The 26489-nt window shown below is 44.7% G+C and overlaps 1 protein-coding gene across 1 annotated transcript in view; it reads left to right on the forward strand.

Moving 5' to 3' along the window:
- The window catches only part of LOC117359413 (fatty acyl-CoA hydrolase precursor, medium chain-like), a 111132-nt gene that overhangs the window by 52986 nt on the left and 31657 nt on the right, over window positions 1–26489 (forward strand). The window contains exons 5-7 of the mRNA XM_033942146.1: window positions 208–361; window positions 10359–10472; window positions 16481–16579. Coding sequence (XP_033798037.1) covers window positions 208–361; window positions 10359–10472; window positions 16481–16579 — 367 coding nt within the window. The remainder of the gene's footprint in view (window positions 1–207; window positions 362–10358; window positions 10473–16480; window positions 16580–26489) is intronic.

Consider the following 26489-nt stretch of genomic DNA (forward strand, 5'->3'; position numbering starts at 1 on the left):
GGGTACCACCGTCCCGGGCGCCTCTCTCCTCACTGTCCCCTGTACCTCTTACTGATGTTAATGTGCCCACTGAATATCTCAAATTATATGCCTGGAAAAACAAAATGTACCAAATCAATGTAACGCATTAAACGGAACAAATGAATGTCTTATCTCCCTATACATGAAGAGCTTTCTCAGGATTCTGTCATCTGTCTCTGCTTTCAGTACTGGGGATGAACATGTTCGTGGGAACTGGGGAATTATGGACCAAATTGCAGCTCTACAGTGGGTTCAAGAAAACATTGAATGTTTTGGAGGTGATCCAGATTCAGTGACCATATTTGGAGAATCTGCAGGAGCAATAAGTACTTCTATCCTGGTAAATATTTTTACAAGGATCCCCTCTTATTCAGGATGACGTAACTCGCTGGGCAAATTATTAATTCACTGTTTAGGCTAAGACTTTTCTCAACATTCTGTAGTTTCTTCAAAATCGGGAATTTTCGATATCTAGGAGCAAGACTTAGCTACTACTGGATCTTTTGTCAGTTAAATGATAGCCGTCTCAATTGCATGCAAACTTCTCTCATTCATATTCATTCATTGTGCATTTGAGAACCACTGGTCTAAAGGGGTATGGTTGGGGGGTGGGAGGGTGAAGGGAAGAGAGAGAAGAGGTAGCCTAATGGCTGGCACAGTTGGCTGAGAAATGAGTTCAATTTCTTGTAATCTTGGTTAAGTCACAACTCTCCATTGCCAAGGTACAAAAACTTAGTGAGGCCACTAGGGACAAAGAAAGTACCTGTACATAATATGTAAAGTGTCTTGGGTTATACCACAGAAAGGCAGGATATTGAGAATCTAATAATTATAAACATAAGCCCCATGTGCTGGATGTGTGGAATGCCACCATAGTGAAAAGGATAGGAGCCAAACTTAGGAAAGAGCTGAAGGTGACTATCAGTTTGATTTATTTGTTGGACTGCAAATATAGAAAAGTAAAATCTATGCAGTTTGCAATTTTAAAATGGGGGAGAAAAAATCTGAGGACAAAAGTCAATACAAGACTTACAGAAAGGGAAACGCAGGGAAGGATTACAAAATATGTCTGGATTGGCAGGGGAAGAAGGATAATAAGCAAGAGAAAAGGCTGGTTTGCTTTGGACATGTGGAAAGAAGAAATATATTTCATTGGTACACAGCAAGATATTAGAAATGAAGGTGGGGGGGGGGGGAAGGAGGCCCATAAGAAGACCAAAGAAAGATGCGGGTCTATATCCTTCACAGGATATCGAGACACAGAGCCCAAACAAGAGAATCAGTTGACCAGCTAGTATAGCAGATAGTGGCTACAATTGCAGTTCCTACATAGGTAGGAAAAGCACATATAGGCCTACCCTGATGTCCTAAGTGTTTGGGGAGAGTTTGAGCAATCAGTGGAATGTTTGTGCTGCAGAGAGAAGGAACGCTTACATAAGTCCCTGAGGAAGGAAATGAAATGAGGGGTCTGTGTGCTATTGCTGGTGATACACAGATTAGAGAATGACACGGTGACAAAATTAATCACCGTTCCCGTCCCCGTGGATAACCGCGGGAAATAATCCCATGTCATTTTTTAGTGTTTATTTTAGCCTCGGTCCTTCTACACCAGCATTCTTCAAAGCAAAGCTTGCGGGTCAGTGGCTGTGCCCATTCATACTCTGATTCTTATGTGAGCCAAGGATAATGAAGCCATTGTGACATCACTGATGTGATTGGCTCTTAGGCACTGGTGGAATGAGGCATTATGACATCACAATATCTGCTCTGGATAGCAGAGACTGTCATTCTGTAGTGTCTGTTTCAATCTCAGTCCTTCTACACCAGCATTCTTCAGAGCAAAGCTTGTGGGTCAGTGGTTGTAGCCATTCATGCTCAGATTCTTCCCTCTCTCCTTAAAGAATGACATGAAGATGGTTTCCCGCGGTTATCCACGGGGATGGGAACGGTGATAAATTTTGTCACCATGTCATTCTCTAACACAGATCTAGTAAGGCTCCTGGTTTCATATACAGTGGAACCTTGGTTTACAAGCATAATTCGTTCCAGAAGCATGCTCGTAAACCAAATTACATCTGCGCACCAAATTACATCTGCGCATGCTCAAGGCCTTAGTTCCTGCTCTCTCCGAGATTCTCGGAGATCTCGAAACTCAGAGAGCAGGAACTAAGGCCTTGAGCATGCGCACATGCTCAAGGCCCAGCAAAAAGGACGACAGATCTTCAGGCACTGGCACTGGCATGTCCTGTGCGTTGGTGCCGGGTGCCAGATGGGGGGTAAGTGATGTGTTGGGGTGGGTGATGGGTACAGGGAGGATGTCGGATTTCTGCGGGGGGGGGTGCTGGATCGCATGGGGAGGCGCTCGTACATCGAGGCAAGCTCGGTTTCCGAGGTGCCGATTTTGCGAATGTTTTGCTCGTCTTGCAAAACACTCGCAAACTGGTGCATTCGTAAACTGAGATGCCACTGTATAAGGTTAGGTGCCAGTAAAACTCAATAGCACTAGTACTGTACTGAGGGTCTCCTCTTAATCTAAAAAAGTTTTCATAGAGTAGTTAATGTACTGAATTCAGAGAGCTGATATTTTGAATTATGTTGGTCACTCTGGCATTTGCTGTGGGAATTTTAGTCCTGAAACCACATAAGTAGGAGACATGCGTAGAAGCGGAAGAAACGGTAAGATGTAGTCATCTGAAAGTGTGTTATATATTTTTTAATACATGAAGTAACAAACACCATAAAAATAATTCTTGATGGCTATTAAACAATAGCTCAGCTTGCCATCCATTTTTTTGTAAAAAAATAATTTTATATACCAAAAAGGGGAAAGAGGTGATTTTGTTAGACGAGAATCATCAAGATCCCCATCAACATGGTTTTACAAAGGGAAGGTCCTGCCAATCAAATCTGATCAGCTTCTTTGACTGGGTAACAAGAAAGCTGGATATAGGGGAGTCCCTGGATGTTGTGTACTTAGATTTTAGCAAAGCGTTTGACAGCGTCCCACACCGCAGGTTATTGAGCAAGATGAGTTCGATTGGATTAGGTGAAACATTAACTGCATGGGTTAGGGACTAGCTTAGAGGTAGACTTCAGAGGGTAGTGGTAAACAGTGCCCTCTCCGATACGACAGAGGTGATCAGCGGACTGCCGCAGGGCTCGGTCTTGGGCCCGATCCTATTTAACATCTTTGTAAGAGACTTGGCTAAGGGGCTTCGAGGTAAAATTACATTATTCGCTGATGACGCCAAACTATGCAACATAGTAGGCAAAAGCACAATAGACAAAAGCGCAATGTCCGACAAAAGCTCAGTGCCCAACAGTACGACGCAGGACCTACTCCTGCTGGAGCATTGGTCAAAGACTTGGCAACTAAGTTTCAATGCCAAAAAATGCAAGGTCATGCACCTTGGGGGAAAAAATTCCATGCAGGACTTTCACCCTAAATGGTGAGATCCTAGCAAAGACTGTAGCAGAACGTGACTTGGGAGTGATCACCTGGTAAGGCCAGGAAGGCGGCAGGGAGGTGGGGTGGGTCAGAGCCGGACAATCGCAGTTCTTTGGCATTCGCGGTCCGGCTCTGCCCGTATCCCCCGCGAATGACGAGGGAGAAGTGTATACAGTTTTCAGGATCAATAACACATGTTAGGAACAATAGCTACAGGATCAGTACACACGTTACAGGAAATTGAAACTGCTTTCAATAACACATGTTACGGGCAAACTAAGAACACGCATGCTTTAGTGAATCTAAGAGTATACAAGCTATATTGTCTCAGAATTGGTATCTACATGGCTGTCATAAATAAGAGCACAGCAATAGCTGACAGATTCATGTGCCCCAAGTTATGGTGTGCTGGGTCCCGGTCAGTTAGTTTGAGACCAGGAATTAGCTGGTTACTAAACAGTAGCGTCTTTACTGCCTTCCAGAAGGGGCAGTAGATTTGTCTATTTCCCTGATGGCAGGATGGAGTTGGTTCCATAGTTTAGACATGCTGTAGGAGTACAATTGCTTCTGGGCCATTTCCAGGTAGAGGCGGTTTGCTGAAGGGTTGGACAACCTGAGTTCAAGTTGCGATCGGAGGGGCCACTGAGGGTGGTAGATTGGAGAGCTTTCTTGCTATACAGTCGGGGGGTCATGCTGTGGAAGCGTTTAAAGGCTAACATTTAGTTGTTTGAAGATGGAGCGTTGGTGTATTGGAAGCCAATAGGCTTGGTTTAGTGCGGGGAAGATGTGGTTGAAAGGGCCAAAGTTCTGTAGAAGACTCGCTGCTGCATTTTGACTTCTCTGTAGTCGCTCTTTGTCTGGTAGGCCTGCATAGAGACCATTGTAATAGTCCAGGTGGAACAGTACGAAGGCATAACAGCTGGTTGAATTGGGTGAAGTCTGTTTCAGAGAAGTAATGGCGGATAGGTTTAAGTTTTTGTAGTTAGGAGGCGGTTACTACTTGGAGATTTAGGCTGATAGACCAGAATCCAGTGTAATGTCCAAGCTGGACACTTGGGTCTTTGGGTTCTAGAGTGGTGCTGTCCCAAGAGGTGTATGGGTGAGAGGCGAGGCAAGACTCTCAGTGAATCCACTCGTAGTTCAGTCTTAGATGGGTTCATTTGGAGTTTGTTGGCTGTCATCCATGCTTTTATCTCCGCAAGGCAGGTCTGCGAGTCTCAAAGTTGTGTGACCCATGCTTTGCTCAGTGGGGTGTAGAGTTGTATATCATCTGCAAAAGAGTGGATGTGGATTCCGTGCCTCTTTGCAATTTCAAGGGCTGCTCTGTAGATGTTAAATAATAGGTGAGATAATAGCATGCGCGGTTCTCTGCTTTGAGAGTACAGAGCTCGCCAGGATGCATAGTTGCCTCTGCTCCAGGAAGGATGTGAATCAGGATAGTACTGTATTCCTGATCTCAATCTGGACAGTAGTATTTCATGATCGAACATGTCAAAGGCTGCGCTCAGGTCTAGTTGGATGAGGAGTACATACTGACTTTTGTCCATGTAACTCCAGCAGTCATCTACTATATCTAGGAGTACTGTTTTGGTGCTGTGATAGCTTCTGAAGCCCAATTGTGTGGAGAGGGTATTCTGGTTCTTGATGAATGTAGTTGTAGTACCATTTTTTTTATAGGAGCTTTGATGCGAAGGGGAGGTTGGAGACTGGCATATAGTTGCTTGGTGTATTTGGGTTCTGGGAAGGCTTCTTCAGCAGGGGTTTGATCACTGCAGCTTTCCAGGATGTTGGTACTTCTCCCTTGTGCAATGAGGCGTTGATTAGCGGATGGATTGATTTGATGAATGGGCCTTTTGCTGAGTATAAAAGGGAGTGTGGGCACAGGTCATGGGCTGAGGTAGTGAGCAAAGTGAGTCCAGTGTTGCTTCAAGTTCTTCCAGTGAGACTTCGGTGAAGTAAGAGTGTTGCCGATGAATTTGTTGGTTGAGCATATGATTCGGGGTGATCCTGCTGTGAGCTGATGGAGACATGTCAAGATTGTTTTGAATCTTTTCAATCTTCTCTTGGAAGAATGATGCAAGTTTCTGCATCAACTCCTAGGGTCAAATTGTGAGTGGGCCCCTGGGCTGTTGAGAGGAAGTTCCTGGTTAGACAGGAGATGCCCCTGGATCAGTTGGGAATCTCATGATGAGTTGGGTGTAGTATTTTTCCTTGGCACTTGATATTGCTTGTTTGTAGGTGTTCGACAGGCCTCTTTGAAGGTAGTTTTGTTTTGCACCATGTTTTCTGCTTTCCGTGTACTTCTCTTTAGTACTCTTAGTTCTTGGTTGAATCAAGGGGACGAGAGGTTCAGATGTGGTCTGCATCGCTTAGTTGATACTAGGCTCTTGAGTCCAGACTCCAGATTGCCAGGTGTCTAATCAGGGTTGATGAGGGTTGCGGGGCCTTCTCCATTTGCTCTGAGATGAAGCAGTCCTGCCTTAAAGGCAGGGATGTTTACTGTGGAGGAGGGGTCTAGGGTAAGCTTGGCGGTGATGGACAGGCATGGAATGTGTCTTCAGGGCTATGGTGCTGTTTGGAAAGTAATGAGATGGTGGTCAGACCATGGCAATGATGTAATGGTTTCATTTTGGTGGTCATCAGCAGGTAGGCTGTTCAACACAAAGATGTTATCCAGGGTGTTTCCAGAGCAGTGAGTGGGCAGATTGACATCTGGGTGAAGCCAAGGTATAAGAGGGTGTTAACGAAGTCCAGAGACTGGCCAGTTAGGAAATCTGGAAAGTTGAAGTCTCCTAATATCCATGTGCTAGTAGGAGATGATCAGTTTCCCTATGAGGGCTAGAATGTTTCTAGAGCGCTCAGTGGGGAATGCAGGGCTCTGTAGATCAGTGGTTCCCAACCCTCTCCTGGAGGACCACCAGGCCAATCAGGTTTTCAGGCTTGCCCTAATGAATATGCATGAGAGAGATTTGCATATAATGGAAGTGACAGGCATGCAAATCTGCTCCTTGAATATTCATTAGGGCTATGCAGAAAACCCAATTGGCCTGGTGGTCCTCCAGGATAGGGTTGGGGCCCACTGCTGTAGATGAGGACAATGACACTTTTTTCCATTTTGGCCGATGGTGAAAATTGGGCATTCCAGGCCTTCAAAGGCAGATTGGTTTGACTTGAGGATGTAGTTTTGCTTTGGCTGCAACTCATCCGGCCTTTTTTTTTTTTTTTTTGCCTATATGTGATGATGCAAAGGCTTGGTAGTTGTTGAAGCAGTTGTCATCTCGGTTGTACACTATAATTGTTGGGTAGCCAGGTTTCAGTTATATTGGTTATATTGCCCTTAGTCAGAAGGATCATGCGAAAAAAATCGCCTCAATGTCTACAGACCAAATAGTGTATGAGATCTGCATCCCCAACATAAGACACAGTAATTAAAACAATATTTTTAAAATTGTGGTGATATTCATATAGTCCTCCAACAAATCAAATTTTTAGACTTAACTCATCCAGAGCTTAATGCCCCATTTTGATTACTGTATTTTTCCTATTTGGTAACAATGAAGTTCATACAAATCACATGGAGGATTAAAGTATTAATTTACAGAACACTACATAATGAAGCTCCTTTGAATATAGCCTCAACCTTATTGGCCCAAAGCCATTACAGTCAATGGAGGGGGGGGGGATGTACTTGAGGTGCTCTCCTTTTTTGTGTGTGTGGTGTTGAACTATCATCTTAAACATAACAGCAGGAGACTTTATTGGTTGCAACTAGATTGAATGTGGTGGTGGTTTTTTTTAAATCTGATAAGATAATTCTCACTATTGACCTTTTCCATGAGACTGGAACAACCTCTGAAGAAAGTTCTCCCATTTTAACTTACCAAGAATAGGAGGACCAGCAGTCTTTCATCAAAATAGATGGAAGAGCTGGTTAAGATTTTACTAGTTGTGACTGAGTTTCCCAAGCTGGGGTTTTAGGCCTGTCTCACTAAGCTGCAGGACTTAATTATGGGGACCATCTTGGAACTCGGTTCCACCACTTTTTTCTGAATCTAGAGTCATAGGGGGGTGTTCTGCACCAGCCCCATCTTTCCAAGCAGCCTACCCAGAAGAGACAAGGGGGGAGCCTGGAGCAAAAAAGAGAAACTATTCTACTCCCATCCAGCTCCTTTTCTGTTTCCGTTCCCTGGCCAAATTGCTAGCCAGCTTACTGTTGGCACCTAGCTGCACAGTTCCACTTTGTCTACAAATTAAGTACTGCTAAGCTGTGTTAAGAAATCGGCTTGGCACACCCTTAGGCAGGTCTTTCCTGCATGCTAAGCCCACTTCTTGCACGGCCATAAAAAGACTTTCATATTTGTTTCAATTTTATCTGTATGCTAAATCATTAGCACATAGCCATTTAAAAAAAAATTGTGGGAGTCCATAGGAGGTGGTAAGGGCTTCTGTATCTTGTGTTAGTTTTCTTTCCAAAGAGCTCCAAAGGGTTACAGGTTAAACATACATAATAAACAGTTAACAGGTTACAATTTGCTATAACTACAGTGCAGATTACAATACCAGTTATCCTAACTTGATACATACAATGGGTCTAGTACCAATTTACATACCATATAGTTTATAGGTTGCAATTTGCTATACAACGTTCAATACAAGTTGTTGTTTAACTGGACACACATTAGGGATCAATACCAATATACATAGAGGGGCATAATCGAAAGGGACGTCTAAGTCCGTTTACGTCCATATCGCAAGTCGTCCAAAGTTAAAAAGAGCCTAGGACACATTTTCAAAAGATACGTCCAACTTTTTTATTACTTTCGAAAATCGTCTAATTATACGTCTTGCCGATCTGATCGTCCAAGCCACATTTCCGTCCAACATTCCGTCCAAATCCAAAACGCCTAGAACAAGCCCTGTTGGACGTGGGAGGGGTCTGCAAAGTGATGGACTGCACACCCAGACATGCCACCTAAATAGTGGGGTATCTTACAGGGCACCACTGTGAACTTCACAAAAAGGGTGCCACTTAATCATCTAACTACAGCTCCCTTATAGGTGACGGTGAGCCCCCCAAACCACCTCCAGAATCCCCTAGACCCACTTATCTACTACCCCAATAGTCCGTATGGCTGCAGGAGCCACTTATATGCCAGTAAAAAAGGGTTTTGGGGGTGTATAGGGCAGTGCACATGTTTCAGTATCAATGCAGAGATTACAGGGGCTTATGGGCATGGGTCCTCCTCTCTATGGGTCCCTAACCCATTCCCAAGATGACTTAAGTTGCCTCTGGGATGGACGACTAGGCTTTCCTATGCCAGGCGGCCAGGTGATGATGGTCTGGAGGCTGAAATTTAAAGTTGTGAATAAAATTTTTATGGGGATGGGGGGTTGGTGATCACTGGGGTAGTGTGTGGGGGTCTGTTATGTGTTTGCAGTGCTTATCTGGTGAGTTTAGGTGGTTTTTTTGTGACTTAGACCATGTTTTACATGGTCTAAGTCGCAACGTCCAAGTTCCGTCTAGGCTCTGTTGTTAAACTTTCGGTTATACATGCTATACGACGAAGTCTAAGCCGGCCCACGTCCCACCCAATTCCCACCCTCAACACACCTCCCGAAACGCCCCGTTTAGCTTTGGACTTTGAGCGGCACTATGAAGGCCTAGGTCATTTTTAAATATGTCCAAAACCCGGTTTTATTATCGGCGCTTGGACGTTTTTGAGAAATGTTCGTCCAAGTGCCGACTTAGGCCGGTTTTTGGATGTTTTTCTCTTTAGATTATGATCCCCATAATGTAAAATTTACAGGTTAAATTTCCCTAGTTACCATGGAAGAATTTGCAATTACTCTGCCCAAACCAGCATGTGCTTGCACTGATTATCACTTCATGTCTGTTCTCTGTCCCTGAAATGCCCCCCTCACCCAGATGGCAAAAAACACAGAGCACTTGGGACAGAGCCTTACCCAGCTTAGTAAAGTAGCCTATTTGACAAGGGTGCAAAGAGAGCTCTGTATGCCACTTTGTCCAGTATTCTTTTTTTGTATTTCTCATTAAAGGGAATAAATATTAAATTGATAACTAGCAAACAAAAAACAAACAAACCCAAAACTGAACTTCCATAACTGGTTCCAACAAATATATAGAAAAACCAACAGAAACTGCAGTAAAAAATCACCAAAACGGAAAACCCAACAGAAACTGCAGGCAATGTACAAGATGCAGGCAGGATTTATTGTACCAAATTAAAATGCAGTAATCTAAAAACCTTTTTACCAACCAAGGGACCCGACACGGTCCGTGTTTCGGACAGTACACCTTCGTCAGGGGTCCATGGTAAATAAGGTATAAGATATGCTACAAAGAATAAGGGTAACAATTCATTTCTGGCAATGACCCTTAGTGAATTGAACACACAGGCATTTGTTGTTACCCTTATTCTTTGCGGTATATCTTATACCTTATTTACCATGGACCCCTGACGAAGGTGTACTGTCCGAAACACGGACCGTGTCGGGTCCCTTGGTTGGTAAAAAGGTTTTTATATTACTGCATTTTAATTTGGTACAATAAATCTTGCCTGCATCTTTGTACATTGCCTGCAGTTTCTGTTGGGTTTTCCGTTTTGGTGATTTTTTACTGCAGCTTCAGTTGGATTTTTCTGTTGTTGCTCTTTGTCCAACAAATTTATGGCCAACTGAGAATTAAACATAAGAAAACGCACCAGAAACCTCAATTGAGGGAGAAAGGCAAGTAATGAAAAAAGGAATATCTGATTTAGCAACTAATGGATATTACAAGTTTGTTTACATGTTTTAATATATATGTATGTAGCTCTGTAGTTATAAACTCTGAAATCACAGCACAAGAAATGATATTCTTTTCTTCTAGGTTTTGTCTCCTCTTGCTAAAGGCTTGTTCCATAAAGCTATATCTGAGAGTGGTACTGCTATCTTCCCCGATGGGCTAGTTTCTGATCCTGAAATACTAGCCGCCATTGCTAATGTAAGTTTTGTATATCCTGGTTTATTAACAATGCACAGTAGAAAGAATTAGATTTCTTTTTTTTGTTGTTTTTTTTTTTGTTTTTACATTGGCATGTTAAGCAAAACTAAGAAGGAATAATACAGTATTTAGATCAGTAGTGCTGTACAAGATATGACAAAACGTGAGACCTGTCTGCAGGAGCCAGGTTCAAGCACGGGGAACTGAAATAACTTTGCTCTGGATGGGGGTGGGGCATGACTAAAGGGAGGAAAGGGGGCTCTGAGCAATGACTGCCTATGGCAGTGTCTGGAGGCTCTTGTATTTTTGTTTTTTTAATTTCTGCTGTTTTGGCTTGATTCCTCTTACCCCATTACCTGTGGATTGGCCCTGACCTTCTCACTTGACCTTTAGAGCCTCTCTGTCCCTTGATCGCCCGACTCCTCTTTTCTTTTCGCCTGCCCTGTACCCACCCTGCTCATAGATCTCTTGCGCCTTCATCCTCTGTCAGGCCTGCACTAGCCACTTCTAAGCCTTGATCTTATTCTACAACAGCATTTAGGCGCATAACTTGCGCTACTATTCTAAAAGAAAACGTGACTTCTAAAAGTCTACAAATAAGCATGCGCATTTACGCCTCATCAATAGCAGACTTGTGTGCATCTAAAATGTGACAGTTGACATGCACAACTTAAAAAGGACTAGATTCAGTAAATGGGGCCCATATTTGGCTCCTGGAAAAAAATCTGCACGAAGCGCTGTTCTATAAACAGTGCTCCAGGTTGCGTGCGATTTATAGAAGAGCACTTAGACGCTTTCTACGCCAGACTTGGGGCTCGAGGATTTACACCAACTGAAACTGGTATAAATCCTGGTGTGTAAGTATTCGATACCCTGACCTTACCATGCCCCCTTTTGAGTTGTGCACTGATCTCTCTAAAATAACGCCTAGCAAGATGCGCACGAAAATCCTATTTGGAGCCAACTCGCTGTAATTGGTTTTTGGTGCCAAATTATTGCTAGTTAATGGCTTGTTACTCCAATTAAGTCGCATGCACAATTTGGACATGCGCAGTGGTGTAGCCTGGGGCGGTGGCGCCTCCACCCTCTTCTCTGCTCCTTTTCCCCATACCACTTTTATCTTCCCCGGCATGAGCAGCATCTCCAACTTGCTGCCCACTCTGGCTTCGGCTCTCCCTCTGACGTCGCTTCCATGTTCTCCAACCCAGAAGTGATGTAAGAGAGCAGAGTCCGATGCGAGCAGCCGGTTGGAGAGCTAGTGGTACTGGGGGAGATAAGAGGAGAGGCACCATGTGTGGGCCACACCCCCATCCCCCCCTTACTATGCCATTGGATATGTGCACAAACTTGGGTGCATAGTTTTGGGTGCCTTTTTATATAGAATCCAAGAGCAAGCATGTAACTAAAATCAGCCCCACCCATGTTCCTCTCGATGGGAACACACCCTTGCATTTACATGCTTATGGAGTTGTGCACATATGTTATAAGAACATAATGAGTTGCCATACTGGAATAGACTAAAGGTCCATAAAGCCCAGTATCCAGGTAATAAATACCAGGTAATAAATACCTGGCAAGATCCCAAGGAGTAAAACAGATTTTGTGCTGCTTATCTCAAGAACAAGCAGTGGATTTCCCCAAGTTTCTTAATAAAGGCTTATGGACTTTTTGTGTTAAGAAATTATCCAAACCTTTTTTTAAACCCTGCTAAGCTAACTGTTTTCTCCAAAGTTCTCCAGCAACAAATTCCAGAGTTTAACTACTGCTGAGCAAGCAGCTAGCACTTAATGCATGTAACAGTCACTTAACATAAGTGCTAATATTCTATAACTTATGTGCACACTGGCACCTAACTTTAGGCAACTTGTTACAGAATAAAGGGATATCACACTAGGGAAGATGGGCATCCCAATAGTGAGGTTGCAATAGAGAACATAATAGACCAGGTTTCCTTTAATACAGAGCAGACTGATTTTAAAGATTGCAAATTATCCATCTCGACTGCTGAGCAAATCCTAAATAGGGATGCCAGAAGCCTCAGAAACGAGATGGGAGAGTAGAATACATAGCACTAAATGAAAAAATAGATATAATAAGGCATCTTTGAGACCTGGAGTACAAATTATATTGCAGTGATTAGGGTGGATCAAATTGGTGGAGGCGTAGTATTTTGAGGGCGTTGAATCAAATAGATTAAAAATTCTACAGGATTCAAAATACACCTTGGAATTCCTATGGGTAGAAATCCCATGTGTATTGGGGAAAAGGATAGTGATAGTGTTCTAATGTCTACCTGACCATGATGAACAGACAGATGCAAAAAATGTTAATCAGACATTAAGGAGACTAACAAACTGGGTAACATACAGTGGCGTAGAAAGGAGGGGCTGGTCCGCCCTGGGCACCATCTTGTTTGGGGTGCCAGCTCCCTGCCCACTCCCTGCCCCTTCCCTTCCCCCATATCTTTTTAACTTCAGCATGAGTAGCTACCATCTTACTGTCTGCGCCAGCTTCGGCGCTCTGACATCACTTCAAGAACTCACACCTAAGAAATGACAGAGCACTGAAGCTAACGTGGGCAGTAAGTTCGTGGCTGCATGCACTGAAGTTTAAAAAGAAACAGGGAAGGGGATGTGCATGCGGCAGAGGGGTGAGAAAGAGGGTGGGAGAGAGGCACAGCTTACCCTCACTATGCCACTGGTAACACAATGGGTTATTTCAACTATCCCAATATTAGAACACTAGTATTTTAGCCCGTTACATTAACGGGTGCTAGAATATATGTCTTTCTGTCTGTCTTTATTTCCGTCTCTCTCTCTCTCTCTCTCTCTGTCCTGCTGTCTTTCTTTCTGTTTGTCTCTGTCCCTGGCCCCCTTTGTCTGTCTGTCTTTCTGTGTCTCTCCCTGTCCCTGTGTCTTTCTTCTTTTTCTTTTTGTCTCCCCTTCCTTCCCCTGGTGGTAGAATATATGTCTGTCTTTCTTTCTGTTTCTCTCCATACCCCTGTCTTTTTCTTTCTGTCTCTCTTCCTCCTGCTGTCTTTCTTTCTGTCTCTCTCCCTCCCTGGCCCCCTTTGTCTGTCTGTCTTTCTGTCTCTCTCCCTGCCCCTGTCCCTGTGTCTTTCTTCCTATCTCCTTCCCTACTTCCCTGTCCAGCAGCCGCAACATTCCCTCTCCCTCTATTTACCGCGAGAGGAGCCTGGACGTACCTAACAGCCCGAGCCCCCAGCAGTGTAACTTCCCGGCGGCTCCTCTCACGATCGCTGCCTTCTCCGACGCAAGAGCGGCTCGTGAGAGGAGCCGCTGCAGCATCTTTGAGAAGTTGAAAAAAACTTCGTCCCGTCTCCATGCTTGGCCACGGCGGGCTACAGCTGCCGCGTCCTGCAGCCGCCGACAGCCGCCGCGGCCGACATCCGCCTTGCCGTATTTTTTTTTTTTAGTTGAAAGACGCGTCGGTGGCTCCTCTCATGATCCCCACCTGCGTCGAAAGTCCGATGCAGGCGGGGATCGTGAGAGTAGCCACCGCTGCGTCTTTCAAAGAACCGTAAGCCGCGCATGCGCACTTCCTATAGGTCACTACAGCTCACGGAAAATGGAGTGCGAATGCGCGGCCTAGCGTTTTATTATATTAGATAAGAATAGCCTTACTGGGTCAGACCAACGGTCCATCAAGCTTTATAGAGCAGCTGGTTCAGGAACCAACAAGAGGCAAAGCAATTCTAGACTTAGTTCTTAGTGGAGTGCACGAATTGGTGCAGGATGTAATGATGACGGGACCCCTTCATAAGTGATCATAACATGATCAGATTTGATATAATCTCTGGAGTAGACACACACAGGAAATCCAGTACAATAGCTTTTAACTGTTTAAAAAAAGAAGACAGATAACATGAGGAGACTGAGAGAGAGAATCGGGAGAGCAGCTGCAAAATACCATCCTGGAAGCCTAGACCAGATATATTCCATGTATTAGAGAAAAGAAGACCAAATAGCAGTCAGTGATTAACAACTGAGGTGAATGAAGCTATTAGAGTTAAAAGAATCTTTCAGAAAGTGGAAGAAGGATCCGACTGAAAAATAGGAAACGGCATAAGGAACGGTATGTTAAATGAAAGATGTTGATAAGGAAGTAAAAACTTTTAGGTAGTAATTTTAAAAGTAACAAGTCAGGAAAAGAATCGGTTGGACCAGCATTTTATATATAGACATTAATTTTGGTGGCCAGGCACTGCTGATATTCAGCTAGGGTCACATAAATTATGCAGTCCTAGTTGAATATTGGGCTGACAGCCTGCATAAGGGTGTTTTTGTTTTCATTTTTAATAAAATGTGTGTGTGGGGGGGGGGGGGGAATATTCTTCCCCCAAACATGCTCCCTTTCCCCCTCCCCCCACACCCCATGGAACAACAGGTACATAGGTAGGTCCAGGAGAGAGAGAGGGCAGGAGACATATTCTAGAGGGGTCTCGAATGGAAGAGTAAGGGGGCATGTTTAGAGGGGTTGGGAGGATTTTTTTTTAATATAAAAAATAAATACAATTGTGGTTCACCAGCCTGATATTCAGCTGGGACTCCATAAGATAAGAAGGTGAATATAGGACGGCTATCTTAAATTCACCTAATTATGTGGGTCCTTGCTAAATATTGCAGAAGTCTGCTCCTCACCCCTGGCCCACTCCTGACCAGACACTTTTTGGCCAGTCACAGCCAATATATTCAGTGGCACTGCCCAGCTTAGTGCCATTAAACATCGGCAGCTGGGTGGCCATAAGAGATTAAGTGAGCCAAAGCCTCTGGCCTATATCAGTTCCTTAGTCTGTCAGCTAGGGGGACCACTTCTAACTTGACTCATTGTTTCATTTGATGGCTGCTTCAAGGATTGTCCCCCCTCAACACACATTCTCAATGAAATACAATTGAAAGATGCATTAGAACAATTAATTTTCTATTTTTTATTTTTTTTAATAACAGAATGACAGGGCTGGCTATAAGGTTGTACTACACCCAACCTTATAGCCAGCCCTGTCATTCTGATATAGTAACTCATTTTTAAAAGATGGCAGTAGTGCTTTTGTATCTCTTATGGTAGTTGACCCAAGTCAAGTGACTAACACAATCACAGCCCTAAATGAATTTCAACCATTTTATTTCTGTATTTAACCCAAAAGGATAGGGTTGCCAGATTTTACTATAGTAAAATCCGGACCCCCTAGACCCGCCCTGTTATGCCCAAGTCCTGCCCGCCCCCGCTGCCTGCGGACTTCCTCCTGCCCAATGTAGCTTTTAGAGGAGGCTTTTCAAAACCCAGACAAAGTGCCGGGTTTTGAAAATCCGTCTGGGGAAATCCGGACGTCTGGTAACCTTACAAAGGGGTATACTGAATTCAACTGAAAAATCTAGTGTTTATAATTTTAAAAAGGACACCGATTTGGAGTGGGACCAGGATGGAGTGTATATCCCGAAAAAGGGAGGTAAAATTCTTCCTTTGTGTGTAGTAACATGTCAAGGCTGAGTTGGATATAGGGGAGGGAGCCTGGCTACCTTTAATGGTAGCAGTGAACCCCCAGAAATTCAACGCCGAAGCCACAGGCATTGAATTTCTGGTCTGTCGAGCCACAGTAGGCAAAGCTAGCCAAACCAAAGTTCATCAACTGGCCAGCTAGGTAACGGCAGCCAAAGATAGATGCCTAAATAGCAGGTCTATCTGGCAGCTAATGAATATTAGCCACTGACTGAGATTCAGCGGGAGATAGTTGGCTATTGGTGGTTAGACAGCCAGGAGCTGTTCTAGACTAGCTAAATAGCACAGAATATCTGATGGAGAATGCTTTATATGTGTTAAGTTTCTGCATTAGAAAACTCCCCAAAGCTATAAAACACTTGCAGGGCTGCCAAAGCACAAATGCAACTTTGCAAAGGTGGTTTTCGAATCCACATTTACTAGATCACATAACGCGTTGTCTTACAGATAATTTATTGGAGCGTGACAGTCTGTGTACTTGTTTTCTGCAGAAAATAGCTAATGTCTCTTGCTGCAAGGCGAGTTCTGCTGCACTCGTTGAGTGCTTAAGGATGAAAACTGAAGAAGGGATGCTTAACATTATCAACCAGGTAGGTACAGTTTTTGTTCATTAAAAACTAGTAATCTATAGGATAGGATTAATTCTTTGGTGTGCTTTAGGCAGACAAGTGTATTGCATTTTCCCCCTTCATAATATAAATTCATTTTACGTTGTGCTTACCAGACCATTCCAGAACCTGTGAGTTGTCTGTTGACCAGTGGATGAAAAGTCCATGCATGCTTTACCTCAAAGGCACTGTGCAGCCTCAGATACTCGGCATTTCTCTGTCTCCAGCAAATGATAGACAGATTGTCTTCTGTATGGGTTACTGTCAGTGGCGTACCTAGGGTATGTGGCACCCGGGGCCCATCATTTTTTGACACCCCCCCCCCCCCCCTCATGGAAAAATTTTTTTTTTTTTTTTTTTGCAATAACCATGAAATGGAATAAATGGTCAGAATAGAAACAGGCAGTGAAAATTTTCTTTTATTGAACCTCATTTATGTAACCATTATTCCAAACATAACATAACATAAATTATGTCGGAATTGTCATGACATCAGAAGTACATATGGAGTAGTTGCAGGTGATGCTTGGGACAGTTCTGATTATGTTAGTTTGGTTTTATGTGTTTTTTGAATAGAAGGGTTTTTATTTCTTTTTTTTAAGGTTTTGTAGTTTGTGGTCGAGGTCAATAGGTTGTAGAGTTGGGGGTCAAGTGTTGCAGCTCGAATGGCTAGGAGGTTGTCGAACAGTTTTTTTTCTTTTGACGTTTTTGGTTGGAGGGTGTGTGAATGGTGCGTGAGTTCTCCTATGTCTGTTTGAAGTGGATTGAATTATTTAGCTGAAGAAATTAGTTACCCCCCCATTTCCACACACATTAATTCTCTTCCATTTTTGTTCCCATTTATAAAAAAACACTGATAAGTTCCCAGGAAAAAATACATTAAAATAAGAAGTGAAAACAAAGGCCCCTACAGATGAGAACATAACATAAGAATAGCCTAACTGGGTCAGACCAATGGTCCATCATGCCCAGTAGCCCATTCTCATGGTAGCCAATCCAGGACACTAATACCTGGTCAAAACCCAAAGAGTAGCAACATTCCATGCTACCGATCCAGGGCAAGCAGACACTTCCCCCATGTCTTAATAACAGATTATGGACTTTTCCTCCAGGAATTTGTCCAAATCTTTCTTAAAACCAGCTACACTATCTGCTTTTACCATAACTTCTGGCCACTTCATTTTTAAGTTTAGATCTTTCCTTTCAAACAGAGACCTTGCTAGATGTCAAATACAGCACAAGGTAACTTCACATGGACTTAGCTGTGCAGGAAATGTGAATCTCCTCATACACCCACCATATAGTGCAAAAATGTGCAAAGGTCTGTTTTTTTCTTTCGATCACTACATAGCCTAATGCCACACAAGCAGCGCTGTTACAAACATATTCTGAAGGTCAATGCTAAGGTTGACAAAGTTTCCTTCCTTGGACCAGAAGGAGATACTGACAAACCACTGGAAGAGATTCTAAAACAACTACCCAGAAATAACACCCAAAGACCCACTCAGTGTGTGAACCAGTTGAGTGGAGTGGACTAACTGGGGGTGGAAATGGGCCCAGAGTTTGCTCAGCAGAATTTCCCAGACTACCTCTTCCTCTCAACACACTGACATGCTACCACCACCACCAACACTAGGAACACCTCACCGAGTATGCCAGCAATGCTTATAAACTTTATAAAACACATTATTATATTTTCTTATAAAGCATATATTTTAACTGAACTCAGCCTTGCCATTCACAAAAATAGAAAAGTTCCCATTTCAAGCTGTCTCATGTACACTTTTCAAATCTAACATATTGTAATCACAAAACAGAAAATAAAATTATTTTTTCTACCTTTTGTTCTCTGATCAATATTCAAATCTTGTTGGTCCCAGGCTCTTGTTGTCTTGCTTGCCAGGGTCTCCTTTCTCCGTGCTAACCATCCGTCTGCCATCTCTGTTCTCCCCTTCCGTTTCCCTTCCCTCTCCCGGAGATCTGGCATCTTTCCTTTTTTTTGTCTCCATCCACAGATTCACCTTTTCTCAACTCCCCACCACCCCAGGATCCACCATCTCTCCCTTTCTGTTCCCAACTATCCTCCTATCCAGTATCTCTATCCCCCCTCCACACCATCCCCTGTTTCCAAGTTCTCTCCCTTTCTGTTCCTTCCCTCCCTAAATCCCATTATGCACCATCTCTCTCCCACTCCTCTGTTTTTAGACCCATTATTTCTAACCCCAAAGTCTGGCATATGCACGTATCTTTGAACCCCCCCTTCCCTCTCTCCCTCTGTGTACTTTTACACCAGGACCCCCCTCCCCCGAAGGTCTGTCCCCCCCTCAGAAGGGCTACACCCCACCCCAGAAGACCTGCACCCCCCGAAGGACTTTACCTCCCACCCGAAGGTCTGTCCCCCTCTGAACGCCTAAACCCCACCCCTGAAGGCCTGCACCCTCCCCGAAGGATTGTACCCCCCACCCGAAGGTCTGTCCCCCCCTGAAGGCCTGCACCCATCCCGAATGCCTGCACCCACCCCGAAGGCCTGCACCCACCCCGAAGGCCTGCACCCACCCCGAAGGCCTGCACCCCCGAAGGCCTGTCCCCCCCCCTTGAAGGCCTGACCCCCCCTTGAAGGCCTGCCTGCTTGTCCCCCCTTGAAGGCCTATCCCCCCTTAAGGTCTGCCTGTCCCACCCCCTTGTAGGCCTGTCCCCCCTTAAAGGTCTGCCTGTCCCCCCTTGAAGGCCTGCACCCCCTTGAAGGTCTGCACCCCCCCCCCGAAGACCTGCACCCCCCCTTGAAGGCCTGCCTGCCTGCCTGTCACCCCCCTCCCCCTTGAAAGTCTGCCTGCCCGCCCGCCCGCCCCACCCTGAAGGCCTGATGCCCCGACCCACCCCGAAGGACCATTCGCCCCCCTGGCCTCCCCGCACTACCTATGAAGCAGCCGCAGCAGGATCGCGACGTCAGCTATCTTTGCGCTGCTTAGGAGCTGCTTCCTGCGCCGGGCTACCTTAAGCTACTGCCCCCCCCACGCCCGAAGGACCGCTCGCCCCACTGACCTTCCAGCACACCTATGAAGCAGCCCGCAGCAGGATCGCGCCGTCAGCAATCCCTCAGCTGCTTGGGCGCTGCTTCCTGCGCCGCGGTCCCGCCCCCTCCTCTGACGTCAGAGGAGGGACGGGACCGCGGCGCAGGAAGCAGCGCCCAAGCAGCTGAGGGATTGCTGACGGCGCGATCCTGCTGCGGGCTGCTTCATAGGTGTGCTGCAAGGTCAGTGGGGCGAGCGGTCCTTCGGGCGTGGGGGGGGACTGAGCGGCAAGGCCGGGAACACCCCCTCAGGGCTGGTACCCGGGGCGGCCCGCCCCCCCCCGACCCCCCCCTAGGTACGCCACTGGTTACTGTAGTACCCTCTGCTCAACTGATAGCTCCTGATTTAGTTGGAGAATTGGATATCCCAATTGACCTTTTAAGCTCCAAAACAAAAAGGCATAAAGCAATTGAAATTGGACCAGGAGAAGGGAGTCTGAATGCTGCCCCCTCCCCAAATACTTGGAGGATTGAATGTTCTTGTGCCTGGGAACCTGAGAACATATGCTGACTTTCGGGATCCTACTCTAGCCTCGCAACTGGGGGATGGTCCTTTTGGTTCTGTACTTAGTCTGCGGCCTTACTGGATCTTATCCGAGTCCCTGCTTGAGTTGCATTTAGGTACTCAGCCAGCTACTTCTACCTCTTTCATGTGTAGAGTGAGAGCTCAGTTTGCAGTCTTTCCCTGGTATCCCTATATTGGAATCATCATTTCAGAGCAGTGGGATGTTCCTTAGGGGGGGTCTCAAAGGGGCAAGAGCCATGTCCCATTTGTATCCTATGGCACAGGAGTGACAGCAGCTTTTAGTCGGCCTAGAGCGAGTTCCTGGTGGCTCAAGTTGCAAAGTGCACCTCCCTTCTGAGCGAAGGTGGCATGGTGCTCAGGGACATGCAGGATCGCTGATCAATGTCATTCTCAAAAGGCTTTTCGAGGCAGTTGCTCTGGGAGTCAAAGCTGCCTTGGCGGTGTCCATGTCCCACATGCTTATACAGTATAATCTCATAACAGACTTCAAGGAACCTGGAAAAATGGTCTGTTATATCCAGAGTCAGTTCTATCCAGAGCTGCATTTTTAAAAAACTTTATTTAGGGCAACTTGAAACAACATAAATCGATGAACAGTCACTGCACAACCATATCAGCAACATCAAGAATAAAACTCAGCAAAACGTTGGTATGGCACAAAATGATTGCAAAACCAGAACACTGTAATGGAAAGAAAAATACTGTCTTTTTTTTTTTTTTTTTTCTGGGCTGCATTTTGATACTATATCACCGGCATGCCACGTGTCTTGTAGGCGGAGCCTGCATGTCTGTTATAGCCGAATAAAACTACAGCTAAAAGCGGCTCTGGGGATCAAAAAGTTGTCTGGTATAACTGAAAGTCCGTTATATGCGAGTCCGCTAAATCCGATGGTTTTCTATATTTTTATAATGGCGCTCGGCTGGGACCAGCGGACCTCATCCGCTATAGGCGAGGTTCCGTTATAAACGAATCTGTTATAATGAGATTATACTGTACTGTCAGACTGTACTTTGGAGTCTGAGGTGGTGAGTCGCCACCTCCACCTTTGTATCTAGTATGGATTGTTGCCGACACCCTGTATGATATTCTACGGGTCCTGGATACAGTATCAGCTTATCAAGCTCTGCTCACAGAATGCTCTGGATCATAGTGGGCTGGCGATTTCACCTCTACAGCTTCTCTTGCGAAACTTCCCTTACAGGGACAGTTTGTCAAGGGCATGGATGATCTTATGAATTCATCCAAAGACCTTGTCAGATAGCGGACCCAAAATATCTAGGGCTCAGGGCAGTCTAATTTTTGTGGCTCCAGGTGATCTCAACAGTATTCCAGCTCCACGTTGCAGAGAGCTGCCCCAGGCTACAGGCAGAGATTCTTGGGACCCAGATGTAACCAGTCCTCCACTTCTCGAGTGGCTCCCTCAGCCAAGAAATCACAGTAACTGGTGGGGGCTGCACTGCTCTATATAGGGAGCAGATTCTTGGTGTTCCTTAAGGCCTGGGTCTGAATTTTGTCTGACCGGTGAGTTTCAAGTTTATTTAAAATTTCTTATACTGCCTAATCAGGCTTCTAAGCGGTGTACAGTAATCACAAAACATACATTGACTAAAATACAAACTTAAAATTACAAGGTATCTTTTAAGGTGGCTAATGCATTCAAAGATGTTTAGAAACTTGAACAAACAAGAAAAAGGTGAGAATTGCAATATTCTGAAAGACTACAAGTTGCCATATGTCTGACCTCTGACAGATTGGCTTGTAGGCTTTCCAGTAGGATGCCTGAAAAAGACTGTCAAAGTGCTAGCCAAGTCCAGTGATTGTTGGACATTCAGACCATAAAGCTGATCCTACCCAAAGACTTGGGCTCCATCATGCCAATGAAAGGCTCAAACTATTGGAGTCCCATTCTGGACCTTACGAATGTTAATGCAGCACTTGGAGTGCTGTGCTTCTGCATGGAGACAATTTAGTCGGCCATAGTGGTGGTTCCCCTCCAGGAAGTTCTAGCCTCTCTGAATCTAACAAAGGCCTACTTGCATATTCCCATCTTCACAGACCACAGCAAATTTCTCAGATTTCATGTGCTGGAAAATCATTTTCAGATCTTCTTTTTGGCCTGGCAATGACTCCTTGCCACTTTGCCAAGGTGATGGTGGTAGTAGCAGACTACCTGCACAAGATGTGTTTACAAGTCCATCCCTACTTGGACAACTGGCTGATTGGGGCTCCCCCATTCTCCGAGGGTCAGAATGGTAGATCAGGTGCTCTGAGTCCTGGAAGACCTGGGATGGCTTGTGAATTAGAGCCATTTGACACTGATGTAGTCCCTGGAGTATCTGGGTGTGGTGTTCAATATGGCAGTTGGCCATATTTATCTACCTAAAGCATGCAGACAGAGGTTATGCTCTCATATTTCCTGTCTCCTGGACAAGGCAGCTCTGTCGGCATGGGACTATTTCCAGGTCTTGGGATCCATGGAAGTTGCATTCAATGTTGTGCCTTGTGCAAGAGCTCACATGTGCCACCTGCAGCATACACTGCTCTCCTACTGGTCCCTGCAGACACACTACAGAAGTGCATAACTTGGAGTCTTGAGCCAGCATGAGTTGGTGGCTACAGCCTTGGATCCTTTCCATGGGTATGCCTCTGCAGATCGCTTCCTGGGTGGTAGTCTCTCCCAATGCCAGTCTCTGAGGCTGGGGAGCCCATTGTAATCAGTGCCCACTTCACACAGAAACAGTCAATCAACAGATTGCATACCACTTGATTTGTTCTGGTGCAACTACAGAAGAGACTGGAGGGCCAAGCGGTCAGTCTTCTCTTGACAATGTGACAGATGACATATGTCAATCACCAAGGAGGTACTAGGGAGTGCATCTATGGCTCTGGAAACTCATCTGCTCTTCCTCTGGGCAGACTATCTCCAGGTGCGCTCAGCCATGCAACTAGTGGGTTGTCGATGTTCAAGCAGACTTCCTCAATAGTTCCTAGGTCCAGGCAAGTGGACGCTGTCCTTGAAGGTGGTTCAATCAATTGTTCGGTGCTCAGGTCATCCTCACTTCGACCTCATGGCAACAGCATAGAACAAGTAAAAAGACTGATTCTTCAGTCAGACTTGAGCCCAGAAGTGAGGGTCTAGAAGTTCTAATCCGGCAGTGATCTTGGAATTCTGTTGTATGTTTGATAGGCAGTCATTCGGGGGATTGCAGTATATCGGGGTAGTGTCATTCTGGACTGGTGGCTCCAGATTGGCCTCATAGGCCATAGTAACATATATAGTAACATAGTATGCAGATCTGATGCGTCTTTCCAAAGTATGCAACCTCTGGTCACAGGGTCCAGTCTGCTTAGGATCTGAATTGCTTTTTTTCTTAACTGTATGGCTATTGAGTGTGCAGTGATAGAAGAAAAATGCTATGCTGATGTGGTCATTGCGACAAGTCTTGGGATGTTGACATCAGTCTCTGCTTATGCTAAGACTTGGAAGACTTCTAACTTTGTAACATAGTAACATAGTAGATGATGGCAGATAAAGACCCGAATGGTCCATCCAGTCTGCCAACCTGATTCAATTTAAATTTTTAAATTTTTTCTTCTTAGCTTTACTCAGTACTGTGCTTGGGTTCCAACTGCCAAAATCTCTGTTAAGACTTACTCCAGCCCATCTACACCCTCCCAGCCATTGAAGCCCTCCCCAGCCCATCCTCCACCAAACGGCCATATACAGACACAGACCATACAAATCTGCCCAGTACTGGCCTTAGTTCAATATTTAATCTTATTTTCTGATTCTAGATCCTTTGTGTTCATCCCACGCTTCTTTGAACTCAGTCACAGTTTTACTCTCCACCACCTCTCTCGGGAGTGCATTCCAGGCATCCACTACCCTCTCCGTAAAGTATAATTTCCTAACATTGCATTTGAATCTACCACCCCGCAACCTCAAATTATGTCCTCTGGTTTTACCATTTTCCTTTCTCTGAAAAAGATTTTGTTCTACGTTAATACCCTTCAAGTATTTGAACATCTGAATCATATCTCCCTGTCTCTCCTTTCCTCTAGGGTATACATATTCAGGGCTTCCAGTCTCTCCTCATACGTCTTCTGGCGCAAGCCTCCTATCATTTTCGTCGCTCTCCTCTGGACCGCCAGTGACCAGCTCCAGTGTCAGTGGTACTTGCCTTTCTCCAAGAGGGTATGGACAAGGGCCTCGCTGTAGCTTCCCTTTGGGTCCAGATCACTGGGCTTTCTTGTTTCAGAGTTCAGGACTGTACACCTACTCTTGCGTCCCATCCAGATATCGACAGATTTCTGAAGGGTGCTCTTCATATTAGATCACTGATCAAGTCACCTTTCCATTCATGGGACCTTAACATGGTCCTGTCCGTGCTCACTATGGCTCTGTGCAAGACTTTTGAAAGGCACATTTCTCTTAGACTTGATTCTTGGGACAATTCCCCATGGGTGTCCCTACTTCATCTACTGTCAATGGAGCTTTTTATGCTTGGGTACTAACTGAAGGTGGCAGCAGAGCTCCCTGTGAAGTATGAGCTGGAGAAAAAAAATCAGAAGTAGATTGCTTCTGCGGATGGCTTGCAGCCACTGGGAGAGATCCCCGCTTGTCTAGAATGACTCGTCTATCTACTGGAAACGATATCAGGTAAGGATGCAATCTCTCTTCATAAACATGCTAAAGATGAGCTTATAGTGTGCTTAGGCTCCAATGTCTTGGTTTTTTGTTTTCTCATGTTTTTACTTTTATTTTACTATGTTGCAAACCACTCTGAAATTTGTTAGCAAGCTAAGGGGGTCTCGTACAAAGCTGCAGAAGCGATGCTGCTGCTGTAAATGAACCGAAGTCCATAGGAATTGAATGGGTGTCTTTAGCAGTTAGTACACGCTAATGTTCTTGGAGCCCTTTGACTTCCCCTCAAAGTGGTCTAATTTAGGCCAGCAAAGTCTGGAATAAATTAAACCAGCTAAGAACATAAGAATAGTCTTACTGGGTCAGACCAATGGTCCAAACCTGGTGGCCAATCCAGGTCACCAGTGTCTGACCTAAACCGAAAGAATAGCAATATTCCATGCTACCAATCCAGGGCAAACAGTGGCTTTCCTCATGTCTTTCTCAATAACAAGACTATGGACTTTTCCTCCAGGAAATTGTCCAAACCTTTCTTAAAACCAGTATGCTATCCACTCCTACCACAACCTCTGGCTTAACTATTGTCTGAGTGCAAAAATATTCTTCCTATTGGTATTTTCCCTGTAACTTGGTGTCCCCTAGTCTTTGTAATTTTTTTGATGGAGTGAAAAATCGATCTACTTGTACCTATTCTACTCCACTCAAGGATTTTGTAGACTTCAATCATATTTCCCTCAGCCGTCTTTTTTTTTTTTTTTTCCAAGCTGATGAGCCCTAATCTTTTTAGTCTTTTCTCATATGAGAGGAGTTGCATCCCCTTTATCTTGGTTGCTCTTCTTTGAACCTCTTCTAGTGCTGCTATATCTTCAATGAGACCAGAACTGAACGCAATACTCCAGGTGAGTTCAGAGACATAACATTCTTTCTTAACAATCCCTTTTTTAATAATTCCTAGCATCATGTTTGCATTTTTTGGCTGCTGCTGCACATTGATCAGAAAGTTTCATCGTATTATCTAAAATGACACCCAGATCCTTTTCGTGGGCGCTTCCCCCAAGGTGGACCCTAGCATACTGTAACTGACTTGGGTTATTCTTCCCAATGTGCATCACTTATTTATTTATTTTTTTCCCATTTGTCCACATTAAACTTCATCTGCCACTTGGATGCCCAGTCTTCCAATTTCCTAAAGTCTGCTTGCAAATTTTTCACAATCCGCATCCTGCTTAAGAACTTTGAATAGTTTAATCACCTTGCTCATCGTTCCAAGTTCCAGATCATTTATAAATAAGTTAAATAGCACCAGTCCCAGTACAGATCCCTGAGGCACTCCACTGTTTGCTCTCCTCCATTGAGACAAATGACCATTTAACTCTACCCTTGGTTAATTAAATGTACAGAAGGTGAATAAATATGCTCGACAGTGTTGCTGCTTATCTTTCTAGTGGCTCTGAAAGTACAAATTATTTAAAATGCCCTGACTCTCGCTACCAGATTTTCCAAATGAAAGCATGTAAAGTTAAAATAAAAATTTTACTTTTGGGCATATTTACTTTGGGTATATGCAAATTTATTTGCAAGTACACAATCAAATTAATTTTGCAAACCTTGCTTCAGAATATTTTTCCCTAAGCTATAGCAGTTGGTATG

This window comes from Geotrypetes seraphini, chromosome 4 (genome assembly GCF_902459505.1).
Source record: "Geotrypetes seraphini chromosome 4, aGeoSer1.1, whole genome shotgun sequence".
Classification (NCBI taxonomy): Eukaryota; Metazoa; Chordata; class Amphibia; order Gymnophiona; family Dermophiidae; genus Geotrypetes; species Geotrypetes seraphini.